The 25,459-nt window shown below is 40.7% G+C and overlaps 1 protein-coding gene across 1 annotated transcript in view; it reads right to left on the bottom strand.

Moving 5' to 3' along the window:
- Positions 1 to 25,459, bottom strand: part of LOC109879447 (synapse differentiation-inducing gene protein 1-like) — a 93,296-nt gene that overhangs the window by 13,922 nt on the left and 53,915 nt on the right. Inside the window, 1 exon segment of the mRNA XM_020471612.2 lies at positions 4,521 to 4,658. Within this exon segment, the coding sequence (XP_020327201.1) occupies positions 4,521 to 4,658 (138 nt within the window).

Below are 25,459 nucleotides of genomic sequence, written 5' to 3'. Positions count from 1 at the left end.
TGAATGAGGCTTCTACTGTGTGGTGGAGCTGGATGGGAGCTCTTTGAGTCTGGCAGAGAGCCAGGTCCTGGTCACGTGCATTTCACATGATAGCGACCTGCATTCCATTGCTTCTCTACAGACATAGGAATTCTCCGGTTGGAACGTTATTGAAGATTTCGAGTTAACAACATCCTAAAGATTGATTCTATAATTAGTTAGACAATTTTCTTCGACCTGTGATATAACTCTTTGAAGTTTTTGTCCGACGTTCGGCTGGACCTGCCAGAGTGTTTGGCCATGTGTACTAAACATGCTAACAAAAGTAGCTACTTGGACATTTCCCCCGTGCCCAAGAACACCAAGGTAACCTGCCTAAATGACTATCGCCCCGTAGCACTCACATCTATAGCCATGAAATACTTTGAAAGGCTGGTCATGGCTCACATCAACAAGATCATCCCAGTCACCTTAGAACCATTCCAATTTGCATAACGCACCAACAGATCCACAGATGACACAATCTCAATTGCACTCCACATTGCCCTCACCCACCTGAACAATAGGAATACCTAGAGTACCAATCAAAAGTTTGGAAACACCTCAAGAGTTTTTCTTTATTTTTATATTGTAGAATAATAGTGAAAACATCAAAACTATGAAATAACACATATGGAATCATTAAACAAATCAAATTATATTTGGGATTTTAGATTCTTCAAAGTAGCCACCCTTTGCCTTTGACAGCTTTGCACACTCTCAACCAGCTTTTGATTCTCTCAACCAGCTTCACCTGGAATGCTTTTCCAACAGTCTTGAAAGAGTTCCCACATATTCTGAGCACTTGTTGACTGCTTTTCCTTCACTCGGCGGTCCAACTCATCCCAAACCATCTCATTTGGGTTGAGTTCGGGTGATTGTGGAGGCCAGATCATCTGATGCAGCACTCCATCAATCTCCTTCTTGGTCAAATAGGCCAAACACAGACCGGAGGTGCGTTGGGTCATTGTCCTGTTGAAAAACAAATGATAGTCCCACCCAGCGCAAACCAGATGAGATGGCGTATCACTGCAGAATGCTGTGGTAGCTATGCTGGTTAAGTGTGTCTTGAATTCTAAATAAATTGAAGATAGATTTTGAGAACTACATAATGAAAATGTATGTATGTAAAGTAGAAACATAAAAAGTATGCTTTACTAAAATTGAGTTGGCCAATACAGTCCAGTAATTCTGTAATATAGGCCATTACAGTCCAGTAATACTGTAATATAGGCCATTATAGTACTGTAATACTGTAATATAGGCCATTATAGTACTGTAATACTGTAATATAGGCCATTACAGTCCAGTAATATAGGCCATTATAGTACTGTAATACTGTAATATAGGCCATTACAGTACAGTAATATAGGCCATTACAGTCCTGTAATTCTGTAATATAGGCCATTACAGTCCTGTAATTCTGTAATATAGGCCATTACAGTCCAGTAATATAGGCCATTATAGTACTGTAATACTGTAATATAGGCCATTATAGTACTGTAATACTGTAATATAGGCCATTATAGTACTGTAATACTGTAATATAGGCCATTATAGTACTGTAATACTGTAATATAGGCCATTATAGTACTGTAATACTGTAATATAGGCCATTATAGTACTGTAATACTGTAATATAGGCCATTATAGTACTGTAATACTGTAATATATGCCATTATAGTACTGTAATACTGTAATATAGGCCATTATAGTACTGTAATACTGTAATATAGGCCATTATAGTACTGTAATACTGTAATATAGGCCATTATAGTACTGTAATACTGTAATATAGGCCATTACAGTACTGTAATACTGTAATATAGGCCATTATAGTACTGTAATACTGTAATATAGGCCATTACAGTACTGTAATACTGTAATATAGGCCATTATAGTACTGTAATACTGTAATATAGGCCATTACAGTACTGTAATACTGTAATATAGGCCATTATAGTACTGTAATACTGTAATATAGGCCATTACAGTACTGTAATACTGTAATATAGGCCATTATAGTACTGTAATACTGTAATATAGGCCATTATAGTACTGTAATACTGTAATATAGGCCATTACAGTACTGTAATACTGTAATATAGGCCATTATAGTACTGTAATACTGTAATATAGGCCATTATAGTACTGTAATACTGTAATATAGGCCATTATAGTACTGTAATACTGTAATATAGGCCATTATAGTACTGTAATACTGTAATATAGGCCATTATAGTACTGTAATACTGTAATATAGGCCATTACAGTACTGTAATACTGTATTATAGGCCATTATAGTACTGTAATACTGTAATATAGGCCATTATAGTACTGTAATACTGTAATATAGGCCATTATAGTACTGTAATACTGTAATATAGGCCATTACAGTACTGTAATACTGTAATATAGGCCATTACAGTACTGTAATACTGTAATATAGGCCATTATAGTACTGTAATACTGTAATATAGGCCATTATAGTACTGTAATACTGTAATATAAGCCATTATAGTACTGTAATACTGTAATATAGGCCATTATGGTACTGTAATACTGTAATATAGGCCATTATAGTACTGTAATACTGTAATATAGGCCTTTACAGTACTGTAATACTGTAATATAGGCCTTTACAGTACTGTAATACTGTAATATAGGCCTTTACAGTACTGTAATACTATAATATAGGCCTTTACAGTACTGTAATACTGTAATATAGGCCTTTACAGTACTGTAATACTGTAATATAGGCCTTTACAGTACTGTAATACTGTAATATAGGCCTTTACAGTACTGTAATACTGTAATATAGGCCATTATAGTACTGTAATACTGTAATATAGGCCATTATAGTACTGTAATACTGTAATATAGGCCATTATAGTACTGTAATACTGTAATATAGGCCATTACAGTACTGTAATACTGTAATATAGGCCTTTACAGTACTGTAATACTGTAATATAGGCCATTATAGTACTGTAATACTGTAATATAGGCCTTTACAGTACTGTAATACTGTAATATAGGCCATTACAGTACTGTAATACTGTAATATAGGCCATTATAGTACTGTAATATATGTAATTTACGTAGCAGCCACTTTAATCCAAAGTGACAACAGTCCAAGCCTTTTGGTATGAGACCACACTGGGAATTGAACCCACAACTCTGGTGTTGCTAGTGCCATGCTGTTATGAACTGAGCCATGTACATGGCCACTACAATACATAAGTACAATACAATACTTTAAAATACAATACACGATTACAGTACAGGTGGCAGATGTATGATTGCCATTCCCATGAGTGTGACACCCTCCTTCAGGCCATGGACGAGGGATGCAATGATTTCAATCAAGACCTATTTCAGGATTGGATTCGCTGTGCCAAACGATTCCACCCCCACAGATTTTGACCAGAACCTATGGACAAGTACTCAAGACAGGCTTGATGCAAACTACTGCCTGCTAAAAATAATTTCTATAATTTTATTACATTGTGAAATATGTCCTCAATTATGGAATGTTGATGTTCAGTGAAATGCTTGGTACCTAATGTGAAACAGTGTAATGTACTGTAATTTACAGTATTGTAGCATACTACATTCAAAGGACAATATTGAAACATTGGATTTGTTAATAGATTAAGTTGTTGTTAATGAAATCTTCTCTATTTAGTTATATGATGTAAGTCTTTCGGTGATTAAACCAATGTACTGATTATATTTCACAGTAAACGTATATTTTGGATCAATGGTTGTGAACGATATCTGCCAACATTTTGTTTATGTAAAATCGAAGGTTTTGAAGGTCGTTTTTTTGTACTGAGAGTTTTGAAAATTCACTGCACACTTGTGAATATTGTTCCAAAGCGCTAAAAAGGAAACTGTAACCTCAGGAAGGGTGGTGAATACAGTGTGTGTATGTTAGTGTGTGTGTCTGTGTCTGTGTGTGTGTATCTGTGTGTGTCTGTGTGTGTATGTGTGTATCTGTGTGTGTGTGTGTGTCTGTGTGTGTGTGTGTGTCTGTGTGTGTATGTGTGTGTGTGTCTGTGTGTATCGGTGTGTATCTGTGTGTGTGTGTGTGTATGTGTGTGTGCGTGTGTCTGTGTGTCTGTGTCTGTGTGTGTGTGTGTCTGTGTGTGTCTGTCTGTGTGTGTCTGTGTCTGTGTGTGTGTCTGTGTATGTGTGTGTGTGTGTCTGTGTGTGTGTGTCTGTGTGTATCGGTGTGTATCTGTGTGTGTGTGTGTGTGTGTATGCGTGTGTCTGTGTGTGTATGTGTCTGTGTGTGTCTGTGTCTGTGTGTGTCTGTGTGTGTGTGTGTGTGTGTGTGTGTGTGTGTGTGTGTGTGTGTGTGTGTGTGTGTGTGTGTGTGTGTGTCTGTGTGTGTATGTGTGTGTGTCTGTGTGTCTGTGTGTGTGTGTCTGTATCTGTGTGTGTGTCTGTGTGTGTGTGTCTGTGTGTATGTCTGTGTGTGTGTGTGTCCTGCTTACCCCCTGGGAGAAGTAGAAAGCAGCGATGCCCAGGGGCCAGAAGCAGCATAACATGGAGAAGATGGCCAGACCCAGATGGTCTCTGGGTGGGATCACTATGAAGTTATCTTCACTCTCGCTGTCGCTGGAGCAGTCCGTCTGGCAGAGACAAACATTGTAAATATTAGTTCACCGCCGTTACAGTTCACATACTGTATATAACATGATGAAGTTGTCCTCACTGTCGCTGGAGCAGTCCGTCTGGCAGAGGGGAGGAGGGGAGAGAGAAACTGTCAGGGGCCTCTCATTGATATAGTTAAAAGATAGTTAAATCAACATTAAATAGTTATTCAAGTTTGAAGTTAAAGCAAAAAGTTCAATCAAGTACTAAAATCACATTTTATTTTTCACACGCTTGGTAAACAACAGGTGTAGACTAACAGTGTAATGCTTGGTAAACAACAGGTGTAGACTAACAGTGTAATGCTTGGTAAACAACAGGTGTAGACTAACAGTGTAATGCTTGGTAAACAACAGGTGTAGACTAACAGTGTAATGCTTGGTAAACAACAGGTGTAGACTAACAGTGAAATGCTTGGTAAACAACAGGTGGAGACTAACAGTGAAATGCTTGGTAAACAACAGGTGGAGACTAACAGTGAAATGCTTGGTAAACAACAGGTGGAGACTAACAGTGTAATGCTTGGTAAACAACAGGTGGAGACTAACAGTGAAATGCTTGGTAAACAACAGGTGGAGACTAACAGTGTAATGCTTGGTAAACAACAGGTGGAGACTAACAGTGAAATGCTTGGTAAACAACAGGTGTAGACTAACAGTGTAATGCTTGGTAAACAACAGGTGTAGACTAACAGTGACATGCTTGGTAAACAACAGGTGGAGACTAACAGTGAAATGCTTGGTAAACAACAGGTATAGACTAACAGTGAAATGTTTACAGATGGGTCCTTTTACAACAATGCAGAGAGAAAGATAAAGGACAAAAATATACAAAAAAATACAATACAAATAGAAATAGCGACAAGAGGAATACACAGTGAACAACAAATTACAATAACTAGTAAAAATGACATGGCTATATACAGGGAGTACCTGTACAGAGTCCATGTGGAGGGGTACCAGGTAATAACACGGCTATATACAGGGAGTACCTGTACAGAGTCCATGTGGAGGGGTACCAGGTAATAACATGGCTATATACAGGGAGTACCTGTACTGAGTCAATGTGGAGGGGTACCAGGTAATAACATGGCTATATACAGGGAGTACCTGTACAGAGTCCATGTGGAGGGGTACCAGGTAATAACATGGCTATATACAGGGAGTACCTGTACTGAGTCAATGTGGAGGGGTACCAGGTAATAACATGGCTATATACAGGGAGTACCTGTACTGAGTCCATGTGGAGGGGTACCAGGTAATAACACGGCTATATACAGGGAGTACCTGTACTGAGTCAATGTGGAGGGGTACAAGGTAATAACACGGCTATATACAGGGAGTACCTGTACAGAGTCCATGTGGAGGGGTACCAGGTAATAACATGGCTATATACAGGGAGTACCTGTACTGAGTCAATGTGGAGGGGTACCAGGTAATAACATGGCTATATACAGGGAGTACCTGTACAGAGTCCATGTGGAGGCTATATACAGGGAGTACCTGTACTGAGTCCATGTGGAGGCTATATACAGGGAGTACCTGTACTGAGTCAATGTGGAGGGGTACCAGGTAATAACATGGCTATATACAGGGAGTACCTGTACTGAGTCAATGTGGAGGGGTACCAGGTAATAACATGGCTATATACAGGGAGTACCTGTACAGAGTCCATGTGGAGGCTATATACAGGGAGTACCTGTACTGAGTCCATGTGGAGGCTATATACAGGGAGTACCTGTACTGAGTCCATGTGGAGGGGTACCAGGTAATAACATGGCTATATACAGGGAGTACCTGTACAGAGTCCATGTGGAGGCTATATACAGGGAGTACCTGTACTGAGTCCATGTGGAGGCTATATACAGGGAGTACCTGTACTGAGTCCATGTGGAGGGGTACCAGGTAATAACATGGCTATATACAGGGAGTACCTGTACTGAGTCAATGTGGAGGGGTACCAGGTAATAACATGGCTATATACAGGGAGTACCTGTACTGAGTCAATGTGGAGGGGTACCAGGTAATAACATGGCTATATACAGGGAGTACCTGTACTGAGTCCATGTGGAGGGGTACCAGGTAATAACATGGCTATATACAGGGAGTACCTGTACTGAGTCCATGTGGAGGGGTACCAGGTAATAACACGGCTATATACAGGGAGTACCTGTACAGAGTCCATGTGGAGGGGTACCAGGTAATAACATGGCTATATACAGGGAGTACCTGTACAGAGTCAATGTGGAGGGGTACCAGGTAATAACACGGCTATATACAGGGAGTACCAGGTAATAACATGGCTATATACAGGGAGTACCAGGTAATAACATGGCTATATACAGGGAGTACCTGTACAGAGTCCATGTGGAGGGGTACCAGGTAATAACATGGCTATATACAGGGAGTACCTGTACTGAGTCCATGTGGAGGGGTACCAGGTAATAACACGGCTATATACAGGGAGTACCAGTACAGAGTCCATGTGGAGGGGTACCAGGTAATAACATGGCTATATACAGGGAGTACCTGTACTGAGTCAATGTGGAGGGGTACCAGGTAATAACATGGCTATATACAGGGAGTACCTGTACTGAGTCCATGTGGAGGGGTACCAGGTAATAACATGGCTATATACAGGGAGTACCTGTACTGAGTCAATGTGGAGGGGTACCAGGTAATAACATGGCTATATACCGGGAGTACCTGTACTGAGTCAATGTGGAGGGGTACCAGGTAATAACATGGCTATATACAGGGAGTACCTGTACTGAGTCAATGTGGAGGGGTACCAGGTAATAACATGGCTATATACAGGGAGTACCAGTACAGAGTCCATGTGGAGGGGTACCAGGTAATAACACGGCTATATACAGGGAGTACCTGTACTGAGTCAATGTGGAGGGGTACCAGGTAATAACATGGCTATATACAGGGAGTACCTGTACTGAGTCAATGTGCAGGCATACAAGGTAATAACATGGCTATATACAGGGAGTACCTGTACTGAGTCAATGTGGAGGGGTACCAGGTAATAACATGGCTATATACAGGGAGTACCTGTACTGAGTCCATGTGGAGGGGTACCAGGTAATAACATGGCTATATACAGGGAGTACCTGTACTGAGTCAATGTGGAGGGGTACCAGGTAATAACATGGCTATATACAGGGAGTACCTGTACTGAGTCAATGTGGCGGGGTACCAGGTAATAACACGGCTATATACAGGGAGTACCTGTACTGAGTCAATGTGGAGGGGTACCAGGTAATAAAACGGCTATATACAGGGAGTACCAGTACAGAGTCCATGTGGAGGGGTACCAGGTAATAACATGGCTATATACAGGGAGTACCAGTACTGAGTCTATGTGGAGGGGTACCAGGTAATAACATGGCTATATACGGGGAGTACCTGTACTGAGTCCATGTGGAAGGGTACCAGGTAATAACATGGCTATATACAGGGAGTACCAGTACAGAGTCCATGTGGAGGGGTACCAGGTAATAACATGGCTATATACAGGGAGTACCTGTACTGAGTCAATGTGGAGGGGTACCAGGTAATAACATGGCTATATACAGGGAGTACCTGTACTGAGTCCATGTGGAGGGGTACCAGGTAATAACATGGCTATATACAGGGAGTACCTGTACTGAGTCAATGTGGAGGGGTACCAGGTAATAACATGGCTATATACAGGGAGTACCTGTACTGAGTCAATGTGGAGGGGTACCAGGTAATAACATGGCTATATACAGGGAGTACCTGTACTGAGTCAATGTGGAGGGGTACCAGGTAATAACATGGCTATATACAGGGAGTACCAGTACAGAGTCCATGTGGAGGGGTACCAGGTAATAACACGGCTATATACAGGGAGTACCTGTACTGAGTCAATGTGGAGGGGTACCAGGTAATAACATGGCTATATACAGGGAGTACCTGTACTGAGTCAATGTGCAGGCATACAAGGTAATAACATGGCTATATACAGGGAGTACCTGTACTGAGTCAATGTGGAGGGGTACCAGGTAATAACATGGCTATATACAGGGAGTACCTGTACTGAGTCCATGTGGAGGGGTACCAGGTAATAACATGGCTATATACAGGGAGTACCTGTACTGAGTCAATGTGGAGGGGTACCAGGTAATAACATGGCTATATACAGGGAGTACCTGTACTGAGTCAATGTGGAGGGGTACCAGGTAATAACACGGCTATATACAGGGAGTACCTGTACTGAGTCAATGTGGAGGGGTACCAGGTAATAAAACGGCTATATACAGGGAGTACCAGTACAGAGTCCATGTGGAGGGGTACCAGGTAATAACATGGCTATATACAGGGAGTACCAGTACTGAGTCTATGTGGAGGGGTACCAGGTAATAACATGGCTATATACAGGGAGTACCTGTACTGAGTCCATGTGGAAGGGTACCAGGTAATAACATGGCTATATACAGGGAGTACCAGTACTGAGTCTATGTGGAGGGGTACCAGGTAATAACATGGCTATATACAGGGAGTACCTGTACAGAGTCCATGTGGAGGGGTACCAGATAATAACACGGCTATATACAGGGAGTACCAGTACTGAGTCAATGTGGAGGGGTACCAGGTAATAACATGGCTATATACAGGGAGTACCTGTACTGAGTCAATGTGGAGGGGTACCAGGTAATAACATGGCTATATACAGGGAGTACCTGTACTGAGTCAATGTGGAGGGGTACCAGGTAATAACATGGCTATATACAGGGAGTACCAGTACAGAGTCCATGTGGAGGGGTACCAGGTAATAACACGGCTATATACAGGGAGTACCAGTACAGAGTCCATGTGGAGGGGTACCAGGTAATAACACGGCTATATACAGGGAGTACCTGTACTGAGTCAATGTGGAGGGGTACCAGGTAATAACATGGCTATATACAGGGAGTACCAGTACAGAGTCCATGTGGAGGGGTACCAGGTAATTGAAGTAGCTATGTACATATAAGTAGGTAAGGGTAAATGACTAGGCAACAGGATAGATAATAGACTGATCTGTAGCAGCAGCGCATGTGGTGAGTGTGAAAGTGTGTGTGTGTGTGTGTGTGGCGTCACTATGCATGTGTGCGCATGTTACGTCTGTGTGGGCGTATATAGTTTGTGTGTGTGTGTGTATTTGCGAGTGTATGGGTTTGCGAGTGTATCGGTAGAGTCCAGTGTGTAGGTAGAGTCCACTGTGTGGGTAGAGTAAAGTGTGTGGGTAGAGTCCGGTCTGTGGGTAGAGTCCACTGTGTGGGTAGAGTCCAGTGTGTGGGTAGAGTCCAGTGTGTGGGTAGAGTCCACTGTGTGGGTAGAGTCCACTGTGTGGGTAGAGTAAAGTGTGTGGGTAGAGTCCAGTGTGTGGGTAGAGTAGAGCAAAGTGTGTGGGTAGAGTCCAGTGTGTGGGTAGAGTAAAGTGTGTGGGTAGAGTCCGGTGTGTGGGTAGAGTCCACTGTGTGAATAGAGTCCACTGTGTGGGTAGAGTCCAGTGTGTGGGTAGAGTCCAGTGTGTGGGTAGAGTCCGGTGTGTGGGTAGAGTCCAGTGTGTTTGCGTAGAGTCAGTTCACTGGTCATGATGGCAACACCCACCTGTAGCACGCGCTCCAGCAGGTGTATCTCACTGATCATCCCTAAAGCCAAAACCTAATTTGGCCGCCTTTCCTTCCAGTTCTCTGCTGCCTGTGACTGGAACGAATTGCAAAAATCTCTGAAGTTGGAGACTTTTATCTCCCTCACCAACTTTAAACATCTACTATCTGAGCAGCTAACCGATCGCTGCAGCTGTACATAGTCCATCGGTAAATAGGCCAGCCAATTTTACCTACCTCATCCCCATACTGTTTTTATTTATTTACTTTTCTGCTCTTTTGCACACCAGTATCTCTACCTGTACATGACCATCTGATCATTTATCACTCCAGTGTTAATCTGCTAAATTGTAATTATTCGCCTACCTCCTCATGCCCTTTGCACACAATGTATATAGATTCTTTTTTCTCTACTATGTTATTGACTTGTTTATTGTTTATTCCATGTGTAACTCTGTGTTGTTGTCTGTTCACACTGCTATGCTTTATCTTGGCCAGGTCGCAGTTGCAAATGAGAACTTGTTCTCAACTAGTCTACCTGGTTAAATAAAGGTGTTCTCAATTAGCCTACCTGGTTAAATAAAGGTGTTCTCAATTAGCCTACCTGGTTAAATACAGGTGTTCTCAATTAGCCTACCTGGTTAAATACAGGTGTTCTCAATTAGCCTACCTGGTTAAATACAGGTGTTCTCAATTAGCCTACCTGGTTAAATACAGGTGTTCTCAATTAGCCTACCTGGTTAAATACAGGTGTTCTCAATTAGCCTACCTGGTTAAATACAGGTGTTCTCAATTAGCCTACCTGGTTAAATACAGGTGTTCTCAATTAGCCTACCTGGTTAAATAAAGGTGTTCTCAACTAGCCTACCTGGTTAAATAAAGGTGTTCTCAACTAGCCTACCTGGTTAAATAAAGGTGTTCTCAACTAGTCCTACCTGGTTAAATAAAGGTGTTCTCAACTAGCCTACCTGGTTAAATAAAGGTGTTCTCAACTAGCCTACCTGGTTAAATAAAGGTGTTCTCAACTAGCCTACCTGGTTAAATAAAGGTGTTCTCAACTAGCCTACCTGGTTAAATAAAGGTGTTCTCAACTAGCCTACCTGGTTAAATAAAGGTGTTCTCAACTAGCCTACCTGGTTAAATAAAGGTGTTCTCAACTAGCCTACCTGGTTAAATAAAGGTGTTCTCAACTAGCCTACCTGGTTAAATAAAGGTGTTCTCAACTAGCCTACCTGGTTAAATAAAGGTGTTCTCAACTAGCCTACCTGGTTAAATAAAGGTGTTCTCAACTAGCCTACCTGGTTAAATAAAGGTGTTCTCAACTAGCCTACCTGGTTAAATAAAGGTGTTCTCAACTAGCCTACCTGGTTAAATAAAGGTGTTCTCAACTAGCCTACCTGGTTAAATAAAGGTGTTCTCAACTAGCCTACCTGGTTAAATAAAGGTGTTCTCAACTAGCCTACCTGGTTAAATAAAGGTGTTCTCAACTAGCCTACCTGGTTAAATAAAGGTGTTCTCAACTAGCCTACCTGGTTAAATAAAGGTGTTCTCAACTAGCCTACCTGGTTAAATAAAGGTGTTCTCAACTAGCCTACCTGGTTAAATAAAGGTGTTCTCAATTAGCCTACCTGGTTAAATAAAGGTGTTCTCAACTAGCCTACCTGGTTAAATAAAGGTGTTCTCAACTAGCCTACCTGGTTAAATAAAGGTGTTCTCAACTAGCCTACCTGGTTAAATAAAGGTGTTCTCAACTAGTCTACCTGGTTAAATAAAGGTGTTCTCAACTAGCCTACCTGGTTAAATAAAGGTGTTCTCAACTAGCCTACCTGGTTAAATAAAGGTGTTCTCAATTAGCCTACCTGGTTAAATAAAGGTGTTCTCAACTAGCCTACCTGGTTAAATAAAGGTGTTCTCAACTAGCCTACCTGGTTAAATAAAGGTGTTCTCAACTAGCCTACCTGGTTAAATAAAGGTGTTCTCAACTAGTCTACCTGGTTAAATAAAGGTGTTCTCAACTAGCCTACCTGGTTAAATAAAGGTGTTCTCAACTAGCCTACCTGGTTAAATAAAGGTGTTCTCAACTAGTCTACCTGGTTAAATAAAGGTGTTCTCAACTAGTCTACCTGGTTAAATAAAGGTGTTCTCAACTAGCCTACCTGGTTAAATTAAATAAAGGTGTTCTCAACTAGCCTACCTGGTTAAATAAAGGTGTTCTCAACTAGCCTACCTGGTTAAATAAAGGTGTTCTCAACTAGCCTACCTGGTTAAATAAAGGTGTTCTCAACTAGCCTACCTGGTTAAATAAAGGTGTTCTCAACTAGCCTACCTGGTTAAATAAAGGTGTTCTCAACTAGCCTACCTGGTTAAATAAAGGTGTTCTCAACTAGCCTACCTGGTTAAATAAAGGTGTTCTCAACTAGTCTACCTGGTTAAATAAAGGTGTTCTCAACTAGTCTACCTGGTTAAATAAAGGTGTTCTCAACTAGTCCTACCTGGTTAAATAAAGATGTTCTCAACTAGCCTACCTGGTTAAATAAAGATGTTCTCAACTAGTCTACCTGGTTAAATAAAGGTGTTCTCAACTAGCCTACCTGGTTAAATAAAGGTGTTCTCAACTAGCCTACCTGGTTAAATAAAGGTGTTCTCAACTAGCCTACCTGGTTAAATAAAGGTGTTCTCAACTAGCCTACCTGGTTAAATAAAGGTGTTCTCAACTAGCCTACCTGGTTAAATAAAGGTGTTCTCAACTAGCCTACCTGGTTAAATAAAGGTGTTCTCAACTAGTCTACCTGGTTAAATAAAGGTGTTCTCAACTAGTCTACCTGGTTAAATAAAGGCGATTTTTTTTTATTTTTATAATAAAGGGTCAATGCAGGGTTGCCATTTGATTAGCTATTTAGCAGTCTTGATTAGCAGTCTTGATTAGCAGTCTTGATTAGCAGTCTTGTTTCGCAGTCTTGTCTAGCAGTCTTGTCTAGCAGTCTTGTTTAGCAGTCTTGTCTCGCAGTCTTGTCTCGCAGTCTTGTCTAGCCGTCTTGATTAGCAGTCTTGATTAGCAGTCTTGTCTAGCAGTCTTGTCTCGCAGTCTTGTCTCGCAGTCTTGTTTAGCAGTCTTGTCTGGCAGTCTTGTCTGGCAGTCTTGTCTGGCAGTCTTGTCTAGCAGTCTTGTTTAGCAGTCTAATGGCTTGGGGGTAGAAGCTGTTCAGGGTCCTGTTGGTTCCAGACTTGCCATGCGGTAGTAGAGAGAACAGTCTATGGGTGGCTGGAGTCGGGGGTTATGGTCACTGTGGAGACAAAGTCGCCCATACAGTTATTAATGAAGCCGGTGACTGCTGTGGTAAAACATACGATGTTATCATATGAATCCCGGAACATCCCGGAACATCTTCCAATCTGTGCTATCGAAACAGTCCTGTAGTTTAGCACCCGCTTCATCAGACCACTTCTGTATTGAGCACGTCACCGGCACTTCCTGTTTGAGTTTTTGCTTGTGAGCAGGAAGTAGGAGGATAGAGCTATGGTCAGAATTTCCAAATGGAGGGCCTTGTACTTGTTTCTGTGTGTGGAATAAAGGTGATCTAGAGTTTTGTCACCTCTATTTGCACGGGTGATGTGCTGGTAAAAATGTGGTAACTGACGGATGTCAGTTTCCTTGTATTAAAATCACCAGCCACAAGAAACACCGCCTCTGAATGTGCATTAACTTGTTTGCATATGGCCACACAGCTCATTGAGTGTGGTCTTAGTGCCAGCATCGGTTTGTTGTGGTAAATGGTAAATATTATGGTGTGCAACTTATCATGCGGCATTATAACTCAGTCAAGCAAAAACATTAGAGATCGTGCACTAGCTGTTTTTAACATTAGAGATCGTGCACTAGCTGTTTTTAACATTAGAGATCGTGCACTAGCTGTTTTTAACATTAGAGATCGTGCACTAGCTGTTTTTAACATTAGAGATCGTGCACTAGCTGTTTTTAACATTAGAGATCGTGCACTAGCTGTTTTTAACATTAGAGATCGTGCACTAGCTGTTTTTAACATTAGAGATCGTGCACTAGCTGTTTAACAAAGCGACAAACTCCTCCTCCCTTCATCTTACTCAAATCTGCTGTCCGGTATTGACGATGCATAGAAAAACCATTGAGACGCGTGTCCATGTACTCATTCAGCCACTACTCTTGAGAAACTTAGGATATTACAGTTTTTTCAGGTAGGATAGGAGCTCCTATCCAGTTTATTCTCCAGTGATTACACGTTCGCCAATAGAACAGAGGACAATTTGCTCACCGACGTAGTCTAACCAGGGGTTCCGACTCGCCTGCGAGTCTTTCACCGCGGCTTTCTCTTTGGAGTCCCGGGGATCAGGGCTTCTCTTCCAGAGAAAGCAGAACGTCCAGAGCTGCCAACTTTTTGAAGTAGAAATATTTGTCCAAATTGAGGTTAGTAATCGCTGTTCTGATATCCGGAAGCTGTTTTTCGGTCATAAAAAAATGATGGCAGGTATATTATGTACAAAGAAAACTACGATTAGCATTAAAAAAAAAACACACAAAAAATGCAAGCCCGTAACACAGCTGCTATCCACTGCAGCGCCATCTCTGTCAGTTCACCCACATTACAGGGAGAGATATTAGATGGATAGTTCAAAAGATAACATACTCATACAACATTGGTTTGGATTTAAAGGGACAGCTCACCCACACTGCAGGAGGAACGATACACTGTTAAAGGGACAGTACACACATTACAGGATGAAATATACACTGTTAAAGGGATAGTTCACCCATATTACAGGAGCCGAGATACACTGTTAGAGACAGTACACCCACATTATAGGAGTAGAGATACACTGTTAGAGACAGTACACCCACATTATAGGAGTAGAGATACACTGTTAAAGGGACAGTTCACCCATATTACAGGGGGAGAGATGTACTGTTTCAAGGGACAGTTCACCCATATTATAGGAGTAGAGATACACTGTTAAAGGGACAGTTCACCCACATTATAGGAGTAGAGATACACTGTTAAAGGGACAGTTCACCCATATTACAGGGGGAGAGATACACTGTTAAAGGGACAGTTCACCCATATTACAGGGGGAGAGATACACTGTTAAAGGGACAGTTCACCCACATTACAGGAGGAGAGATGTACTGTTTCAAGGGACAGTTCACCCATATTACAGGGGGAGAGATACACTGTTAAAGGGACAGTTCACCCATATTACAGGGGGAGAGATACACTGTTAAAGGGACAGTTCACCCACATTATAGGAGTAGAGATACACTGTTTCAAGGGACAGTTCACCCTTAACTGAGATTGCAGGGTCATATAGGGTGAATCTGAAATGAAAATACTTTTTGGCCAGAGCTAAAAACATGTTACATCCAATATCCTCATGTTAAATCCCCTCTATGGAAGAGACTAGCAATGTCCTGTGCCAGAATACAAGTTATATGACTGTGTGATGTATACCTGAACCATAAATCCTAGTCATTACAGAAGTCCTTTGTACTGTAGCTGGGAACTGGAGATTGGGGATTTATGATGCAAGGATTTTCATTTTTCATTTCCATCATCCCAGGAGTGACATTAACCCTTGTGCATTGCTGAGAAGAAAAAAAACTACATCCATTGTGTTATGGGTCAGATTGACCTGAACAGTTTAATTTAAACACACTCAAGATAGTCAAAGTAAAAAGAGCCCAAACTTGATTTTGTCTTGTCAGACATTTCAGAAAAAAGAAATACAACACTATTTGATTTGAAAAGAATATATTTAACTTTTTTTTTTTTACACATATTTCCTTTCTCACAAACAAAGCATTTTCTGTTTGGAGCTCATTTTTTTGAGTGTCAGAGATCTGCTGCACTGAGAAAGAGAAAGCTTGGGAAAGATCACTTTCACCAAAACGTAACTTTCACCAAAACGTAACTTTCACCAAAACGTAACTTTCACCAAAACGTAATTATAAAAGAGCATCCAGAAGCAGTCTTTGCAAAGATCTATACACATGGAAACTCCGGGTCAAAAGGACCCAAAACATCCATGTTTGTATATAAAATCTATACGGACATTTCACAACACATCAGAGGGTCTGGCATCTTAAAGTTAGGTTCATGACCCTAAATGAGGAAAAGTTATTTAATTTCATGGAGAGAGAGAAAAAAAGAGCTTAACTAGTATTTTGGGTAACTCCAACGCGGGAAATGGGTCAAATGTACCTGTAGCATAATAAGAGGATTAAAATGTAGTGTGTATCTGTTTAAAATGGAACCCTATGTCCTATATAGTACGCTACTTCTGGCCAGGGCCCATAATCAAATCAAATCAAATTTTATTTGTCACATACACATGGTTAGCAGATGTTAATGCGAGTGTAGCGAAATGCTTGTGCTTCTAGTTCCGACAATGCAGTAATAACCAACAAGTAATCTAACTAACAATTCCAAAACTACTGTCTTATACACAGTGTAAGGGGATAAAGAATATGTACATAAGGATATATGAATGAGTGATGGTACAGAGCAGCATAGGCAAGATACAGTAGATGATATCGAGTACAGTATATACATATGAGATGAGTATGTAAACAAAGTGGCATAGTTAAAGTGGCTAGTGATATATGTATTACATAAGGTTGCAGTCGATGATATAGAGTACAGTATATACGTATACATATGAGATGAATAATGTAGGGTATGTAACATTATATAAGGTAGCATTGTTTAAAGTGGCTAGTGATATATTTACATCATTTCCCATCAATTCCCATTATTAAAGTGGCTAGTGATACATGTATTACATAAGGATGCAGTCGATGATATAGAGTACAGTATATACGTATGCATATGAGATGAATAATGTAGGGTATGTAACATTATATAAGGTAGCATTGTTTAAAGTGGCTAGTGATATATTTACATCATTTCCTATCAATTCCCATTATTAAAGTGCACTATTTGGACTATATAGCAGGGTTGCGTTCAATTCAGCATTTTACAATTGACTCCCATTCAACTCATGAGTTGAAATTCAAAATTGAATTGGCCACACCCCACAGGACGTAGAATTAGATTTTTTTTTGAGTTTGAGTGACAAGAAATATACTTTTTAATTCAGTGAAATTCAAAGACATTCCAGTCAGTCGTAGAACATGAGAGTTTCATTGACTCTGACAGATCACAACTTCCAGATACCAAAATTTATATCACTTTTCTCCAGAAACAATATTCACATACACTTTTGACCTAAGTGCTTACAATAGCCAATTATATTTTCTCGACAACCAATGCCATTATATTAGACTGCATTGAGTTTTGTAATGACAGAGCAATTGGGCCCAAAAGTCCTTGCATCCAAAGCCCTCTTAGTGAATTTGAGGGTGGTAAGAAGCATCAACCACATCACATCTCTAAGCTTGTTGTGACAGGGCAGCCATTTTGTGTTGATTTTGAAAATGGGAACTAATGCATTCTGGGACATGTAATATTTTCCCCCATATTGATAAATGAAATGTAATAACTTAGAATATCCACATACAGGTTTTGTTTTCCTTGATCATCACTTTTAAGTTTGTCCTCATAATCAATAGTTTTATATGTATGTACATAATGACATGTTTGATGTTTTAGACATGATGTACAGTTGAAGATGGAAGTTTACATACACCTTAGCCAAATTCATTTAAGCTCAGTTTTTCACAATTCCTGACATTTAATCCTAGTAAAACAATCCCTGTCTTAGGTCAGTTAGGATCAAATCAAATCAAATGTATTTATATAGCCCTTCGTACATCAGCTGATATCTCAAAGTGCTGTACAGAAACCCAGCCTAAAACCCCAAACAGCAAGCAATGCAGGTGTAGAAGCACGGTGGCTAGGAAAAACTCCCTAGAAAGGCCAATACCTAGGAAGAAACCTAGAGAGGAACCAGGCTATGTGGGGTGGCCAGTCCTCTTCTGGCTGTGCCGGGTGGAGATTATAACAGAACATGGCCAAGATGTTCAAATGTTCATAAATGATCACCACTTTATTTTAAGAATGTGAAATGTCAGAATAACATTCCCAGTGGGTCAGACGTTTACATACACTCAATTAGTATTTGGTAGCATTTCCTTTTAATTGTTTAACTTGGGTCAAACGTTTTGGGTAGCCTTCCACAAGCTTCCCACAATAAGTTGGTGAATTTTGGCCCATTCCTCCTGACAGAGCTGGTGTAACTGAGTCAGGTTTGTAGGCCTCCTTGCACACACAAACTTTTTCAGTTCTGCCCACAAAGGAGGATTGAGGTCAGGCTTTGTGATGGCCACTCCAATACCTTGACTTTGTTGTCCTTAAGCCATTTTGCCACAACTTTGGAAGTATGCTTGGGGTCATTGTCTATTTGGAAGACCCATTTGCAACCAAGCTTTAACTTCCTGACTGATGTCTTGAGATGTTGCTGCAATATATCCACATAATTTTCCTACCTCATGATGCCATCAATTTTGTCTAGTGCACCAGTCCCTCCTGCAGCAATGCACCCCCACAACATGATGCTGCCACCCCCGTGCTTCACGGTTGGGATGGTGTTATTCGGCTTGCAAGCCTCCCCCTTTTTCCTCCAAAGATAAGAATGGTCATTAAGGCCAAACATTTCTATTTTTGTTTCATCAGACCAGAGGACATTTCTCCAAAAAGTGCCATTTTTGTCCCCATGTGCAGTTGCAAACCGTAGTCTGGCTTTTTTTGTGGCGGTTTTGGAGTAGTGGCTTCTTCCTTGCTGAGCGACCTTTCAGGTTATGTTGATATAGGACTTGTTTTACTGTGGATATAGATACTTTTGTACCTGTTTCCTCCAGCATCTTCACAAGGTCCTTTGCTGTTGTTCTGGCTGGTTTCCACTTTTCGCACCAAAGTACATCCATCTCTAGAACGCGTCTCCTTCCTGAGCGGTATGATGGCTAAGTGGTCCCATGGTGTTTATACTTGCGTACTATTGTTTGTACTGATGAACGTGGTACCTTCAGGCATTTGGAAATTGCTCACAAGGAGGAACCAGACCTGTGGAGGTCTACAAATTGTTTCTGAAGTCTTGGCTGATTTCTTTTGATTATCCCGTGATGTCAAGCAAAGACGCACTGAGTTTGAAGGTAGGCCTTGAAATACATCCACAGGTACACCTAAAATTGACTCAAATTATGTCAAATTATGTCAATTAGCCTATCAGAAGCTTCTGAAGCCATGACATAATCTTCTGGAATTTTACAATCTGTTTAATGGTACAGTCAACTTAGTGTATGTAAACTTCTGACCCACTAGAATTGTGATACAGTGAATTATAAGGGAAATAATGTCTGCAAACAACTGTTGGAAAAATTACTTGTGTCATGCACAAAGTAGATGTCCTAACCAACTTGCCAAAACTATAGTTCGTGAACAAGAAATTTGTGGAGTGGTTGAAAAACACGTTTTAATGACTGCAAGCTAAGTGTAAGTTAACTCCCGACTTCAACTGTATATTTGTATAGACTATACCTAATATAGAATAGAAGGGGCATTTGGAGTTCATTGCATTCAATTCTATTTCCCTTAATACAAATACATATTTAAATTCTGTTTACTACTTCAATTCAAAATCAAGATTTTATTAGGCATTCTGAATTTAATTCTGAATTGAGCCCAACCCTGTGGGAAGGGAGGAATATAGCAAACACAAGGGGAATATAGAGAGAGGCAATGAAAAAAGAGAGAGAGAGAGAGAGAGGGAGAGAGAGAGTGTGTGTGTGTGTGTGTGTGTGTGTGTGTGCGAGAGATACAAAGAGAGGAAGGAGGGAGAGAGGGGACTGAAGGAGAGAGAGGAGAGGAAGAGGTAAATAGCAAAAAAAGTCTAAGTGTACTGTTTTATCATAAAACCCACAGCCAGTCATTGAAGGGCAAGACCCTCCTACACAAATAGACATGAGGTTATACAGTCAAAATCTTTTTAACTACCTGAGTTCGATCTGTGCTTTATGAATTTCTTAACACAATATAACCCAGCCGAGATGATCGAGAGAGAGAGAGAGAGAGAGAGACAAATTTGACCCCAATAACTACCATGGAATATGCGTCAACAGTAACCTTGGGAAAACCCTCTGCATTATCATTAACAGCAGACTCGTACATTTCCTCAATGAAAACAATGTACTGAGCAAATGTCAAATTGGCTTTTTACCAAATTACCGTACAACAGACCATGTATTCACCCTGCACACCCTAATTGACAACCAAACAAACCAAAACAAAGGCAAAGTGTTCTCATGCTTTGTTGATTTCAAAAAAGCCTTCGACTCAATTTGGCATGAGGGTCTGCTATACAAATTGATGGAAAGTGGTGTTGGGGGTAAAACATACGACATTATAAAATCCATGTACACAAACAACATGTGTGCGGTTAAAATTAGCAAAAAACACACACATTTCTTCACACAGGGTTGTGGGGTGAGACAGGGATGCAGCATAAGCACCACCCTCTTCAACATATATATCAGCGAATTGGCGCAGGCACTAGAAAAGTCTGCAGCACCCGGCCTCACCCTACTAGAATCCGAAGTCAAATGTCTACTGTTTGCTGATGATCTGGTGCTTCTGTCACCAACCAAGGAGGGCCTACAGCAACACCTAGATTTTCTGCACAGACTCTGCCAGACCTGGGCCCTGACAGTAAATCTCAGTAAGACCAAAATAATGGTGTTCCAAAAAAGGTCCAGTCGCCAGGACCACAAATACAAATTCCATCGAGACACTGTTGCCCTAGAGCACACAAAAAACTATACATACTTTGGCCTAAACATCAGCACCACAGGTAACTTCCACAAAGCTGTGAACGATCTGAGAGACAAGGAAAGAAGGACATTCTAGGCCATCAAAAGGAACATACATTTCAACATACCAATTAGGATCTGGCTAAAAATACTTGAATCAGTCATAGAGCCCATTGCCCTTCATGGTTGTGAGGTCTGGGGTCCGCTCACCAACCAAGACTTCACAAAATGGGACAAACACCAAATTGAGACTCTGCATGCAGAATTCTGCAAAAATATCCTCTGTGTACAATGTAGAACACCTAATAATGCATGCAGAGCAGAATTAGGCCGATACCCACTAATGATCAAAATCCAGAAAAGAGCCGTTAAATTCTACAACCACCTAAAAGGACGCGATTCCCAAACCTTCCATAACAAAGCCATCACCTACAGAGAGATGAACCTGGAGAAGAGTCCCCTAAGCAAGCTGGTCCTGGGGCTCTGTTCAAAAACACAAACACACCCCACAGAGCCCCAGGACAGCAGCACAATTAGACCCAACCAACTCATGAGAAAACAAAAAGATAATTACTTGACACATTGGAAAGAATTAACAAAAAAACAGAGCAAACTAGAATGCTATTTGACCCTAAACAGAGAGCACACAGTGGCAGAATACCTGACCACTGTGACTGACCCAAACTTAAGGAAATCTTTGACTATGTACAGACTTAGTGAGCATAGCCTTGCTATTGAGAAAGGCCGCCGTGTGCAGTGAGCTATGTGCTCACTGCCCACAAAATGAGGAGGAAACTGAGCTGCACTTCCTAATCTCCTGCCCAATGAATGACCATATTAGAGAGACATATTTCCCTCAGATTACACAGATCCACAAAGAATTCGAAAACAAATCCAATTTTGATAAACTCTCATATCTACTGGGGGAAATTCCACAGTGTGCCATCACAGCAGCAAGATTTGTGACCTGTTGCCACAAGAAAAGGGCAACCAGTGAAGAACAAACACCATTGTAAATACAACCCATATTTATGCTTATTTATTTTCCCTTGTGTACTTTAACCATTTGTACATTGTTACAACACTGTATATATATATAATAGGACATTTGTAATGTCTTTACTGTTTTGAAACCTCTGTATGTGTAATGTTTACTGTTCATTTTATTGCACTTTTGTATATTATCTACCTCACTTGCTTTGGCAATGTTAACACATGTTTCCCATGCTTCCCAAGCCACTTCAATGTTAACACATGTTTCCCATGCTTCCCAAGCCACTTCAATGTTAACACATGTTTCCCATGCTTCCCAAGCCACTTCAATGTTAACACATGTTTCCCATGCTTCCCAAGCCACTTCAATGTTAACACATGTTTCCCATGCTTCCCAAGCCACTTCAATGTTAACACATGTTTCCCATGCTTCCCAAGCCACTTCAATGTTAACACATGTTTCCCATGCTTCCCAAGCCACTTCAATGTTAACACATGTTTCCCATGCTTCCCAAGCCACTTCAATGTTAACACATGTTTCCCATGCTTCCCAAGCCACTTCAATGTTAACACGTGTTTCCCATGCTTCCCAAGCCACTTCAATGTTAACACGTGTTTCCCATGCTTCCCAAGCCACTTCAATGTTAACACGTTTCCCATGCTTCCCAAGCCACTTCAATGTTAACACATGTTTCCCATGCTTCCCAAGCCACTTCAATGTTAACACGTTTCCCATGCTTCCCAAGCCACTTCAATGTTAACACATGTTTCCCATGCTTCCCAAGCCACTTCAATGTTAACACATGTTTCCCATGCTTCCCAAGCCACTTCAGTGTTAACACATGTTTCCCATGCTTCCCAAGCCACTTCAATGTTAACACATGTTTCCCATGCTTCCCAAGCCACTTCAATGTTAACACGTTTCCCATGCTTCCCAAGCCACTTCAATGTTAACACATGTTTCCCATGCTTCCCAAGCCACTTCAATGTTAACACGTTTCCCATGCTTCCCAAGCCACTTCAATGTTAACACATGTTTCCCATGCTTCCCAAGCCACTTCAATTTTAACACGTTTCCCATGCTTCCCAAGCCACTTCAATGTTAACACGTTTCCCATGCTTCCCAAGCCACTTCAATGTTAACACATGTTTCCCATGCTTCCCAAGCCACTTGAATTGAATTGAGATCAGAGAGAGAGGCAAAAGAGAGAAGAGAGAGACCAGATATAGAGAGACAAGAGAGAGAGAGAGAGTTAACATCCTGCACACACACATGCAGACAGACACCCACCCAGTTCACTGTCACGCGGTGCAGCTAGCGTCCTGACAAGTAACAATAGAGTAATAGATGGCTCTATTCCATCGCCATGACAGCAGAAACAGTGAGAGGTCTGGGTAATTTATGTTGCCAAATTGCCTCCACGGCGTGGAAGACATGAGATGACCCAATCCTTTATTTTAGGGCAGACAATACAATATTATCACAATACTTAGGTGCCAATACGATATGTATTGCAATTCTCACGATTCTATATGTTTTGGGATTCGATATTGGGATTTGATGTTCCAAACAGATTTCTAACTATGTGTCTGCTGCAGAGAGACACAAGAGATCATGAGAACATTTGTTTTGATCAGTCATGGAAATGAAAGTGCTTAAAACATGTTGGATCACAATTTTTTTAAATTCTGGAGAAAAAAAACGTAATTTTGGCACAGGTACAGTCAACTAGAGCCAGCTAATGCTACCAATAAATGTATACAGTGCCTTTGGAGAGTATTCAGACCCTTTGACTTTTTCCACATTTTGTTACATTACAGCCTTGTTCTAAAATGGATTATGTATTAAAAAAAAATACTCCGAAATCTACACACAATACCCCATAATGACATCACAATACCCCATAATGACATCACAATACCCCATAATGACATCACAATACCCCATAATAACGAACTGAAAACTGGTTTTCAGAAATAGTTTCAAATTAATAAAACCTAAAAACAGAAATACCTTATTTACATATGTATTCAGACCCTTTGCTATAAGAAATTGAGCTCAGGTGAATCCTGTTTCCATTGATCATCCATGAGATGTTTCTACAACTTGATTGGAGTCCACCTGTGGTAAATTCAACTGATTGGAAATTATTTGAAAAGGCACACACCTGTCTATATAAGGTCCCACAGTGAACAGTGCATGTCAGAGCAAAAACCCTGCCATGAGGTCGAAGGAATTGTCCGTAGAACTCTGAGACTGGATTGTGTCAAGGCACAAATCTGGGGAAGGGTACCAAAACAATTATGCATCTTTGAAGGTCCCCAAGAACACAGTTGTCTCCGTCATTCTTAACTTCTCTAGGGTAGGGGGCAGCATTTGGAATTTTAGACTGCCTTCTACTCGGGCCCAGAATATAGGATATGCATGTAATTAGTAGATTTGGATAGAAAACACTATAAGGTTTCCAAAACTGTTGAAAAAATGTCTGTGAGTGTAACATAACTGATTTGGCAGGCGAAAACCTGAGAGAAATCCATTCAGGAAGTAGGAATTTTTGTTTCCATCCATTGACTTAGGACTCAAATTGCAGTTCCTTCCAGTAGATGTCAACAGTCTTTAGAAAATGTTTCAGGCTTGTATTCTGAAAAATGAGGGAGTAAGACCAGTCTGAATGAGTGGACCCTGCCGTGTCACAGAGCTTTTTCATGCACGCGACCAGAGAGTGTCTTTCTTGTTTACCTTTTATACTGACGACGTTATTGTTCAGTTGAAATATTATAGATAATTTAGGCTAAAAACAACCTGAGGATTGAAGATAGACATTGTTTGACATGTTTCTATGAGCTTTATGGGTACAATTTTTTTTTGTCTGCCTGTTGTGACTGCGTTTGAGCCTGTGGAATACTGAAGAAAACGTGCGAACAAAACTGAGGTTTCGGATATAAAGAGAGACTTAATCGAACAAAAGGAACATTTATTGAATCAATGAATGTCTTCTGAGTGCAAACATATGAAGATCATCAAAGGTAAGGGATTAATTTTATCTGACTTGTGTAATTCTTCTACTTGGCTGGTTACTGTTTGTAATAATTTGTCTGCTGGGCTATGTTCTCAAATAATTGTAAGGCATGCTTTCGCCGTAAAGCATTTTTGAAATTTGACACCATTTTGAAATTTAACAAGAAGTTCATCTTTAAACCTATGTTTAATAGTTGTACCTTTTCTGAATTTTTATGATGAGTATTTCTGTATTTGAATTTGGCGCTTTGCAATCTCACTAGATGTTGGCCAGGTTGGACGCTAGCGTCCCACATACCCTAGAGAGGTTAAACAGAAGAAGTTTGGAACCACCAAGACTCTTCCTATATCT

This window comes from Oncorhynchus kisutch, linkage group LG21, assembly GCF_002021735.2.
Source record: "Oncorhynchus kisutch isolate 150728-3 linkage group LG21, Okis_V2, whole genome shotgun sequence".
In the NCBI taxonomy this organism is placed as follows: domain Eukaryota; kingdom Metazoa; phylum Chordata; class Actinopteri; order Salmoniformes; family Salmonidae; genus Oncorhynchus; species Oncorhynchus kisutch.
This window is presented reverse-complemented; position numbering and strand designations above follow the sequence as displayed.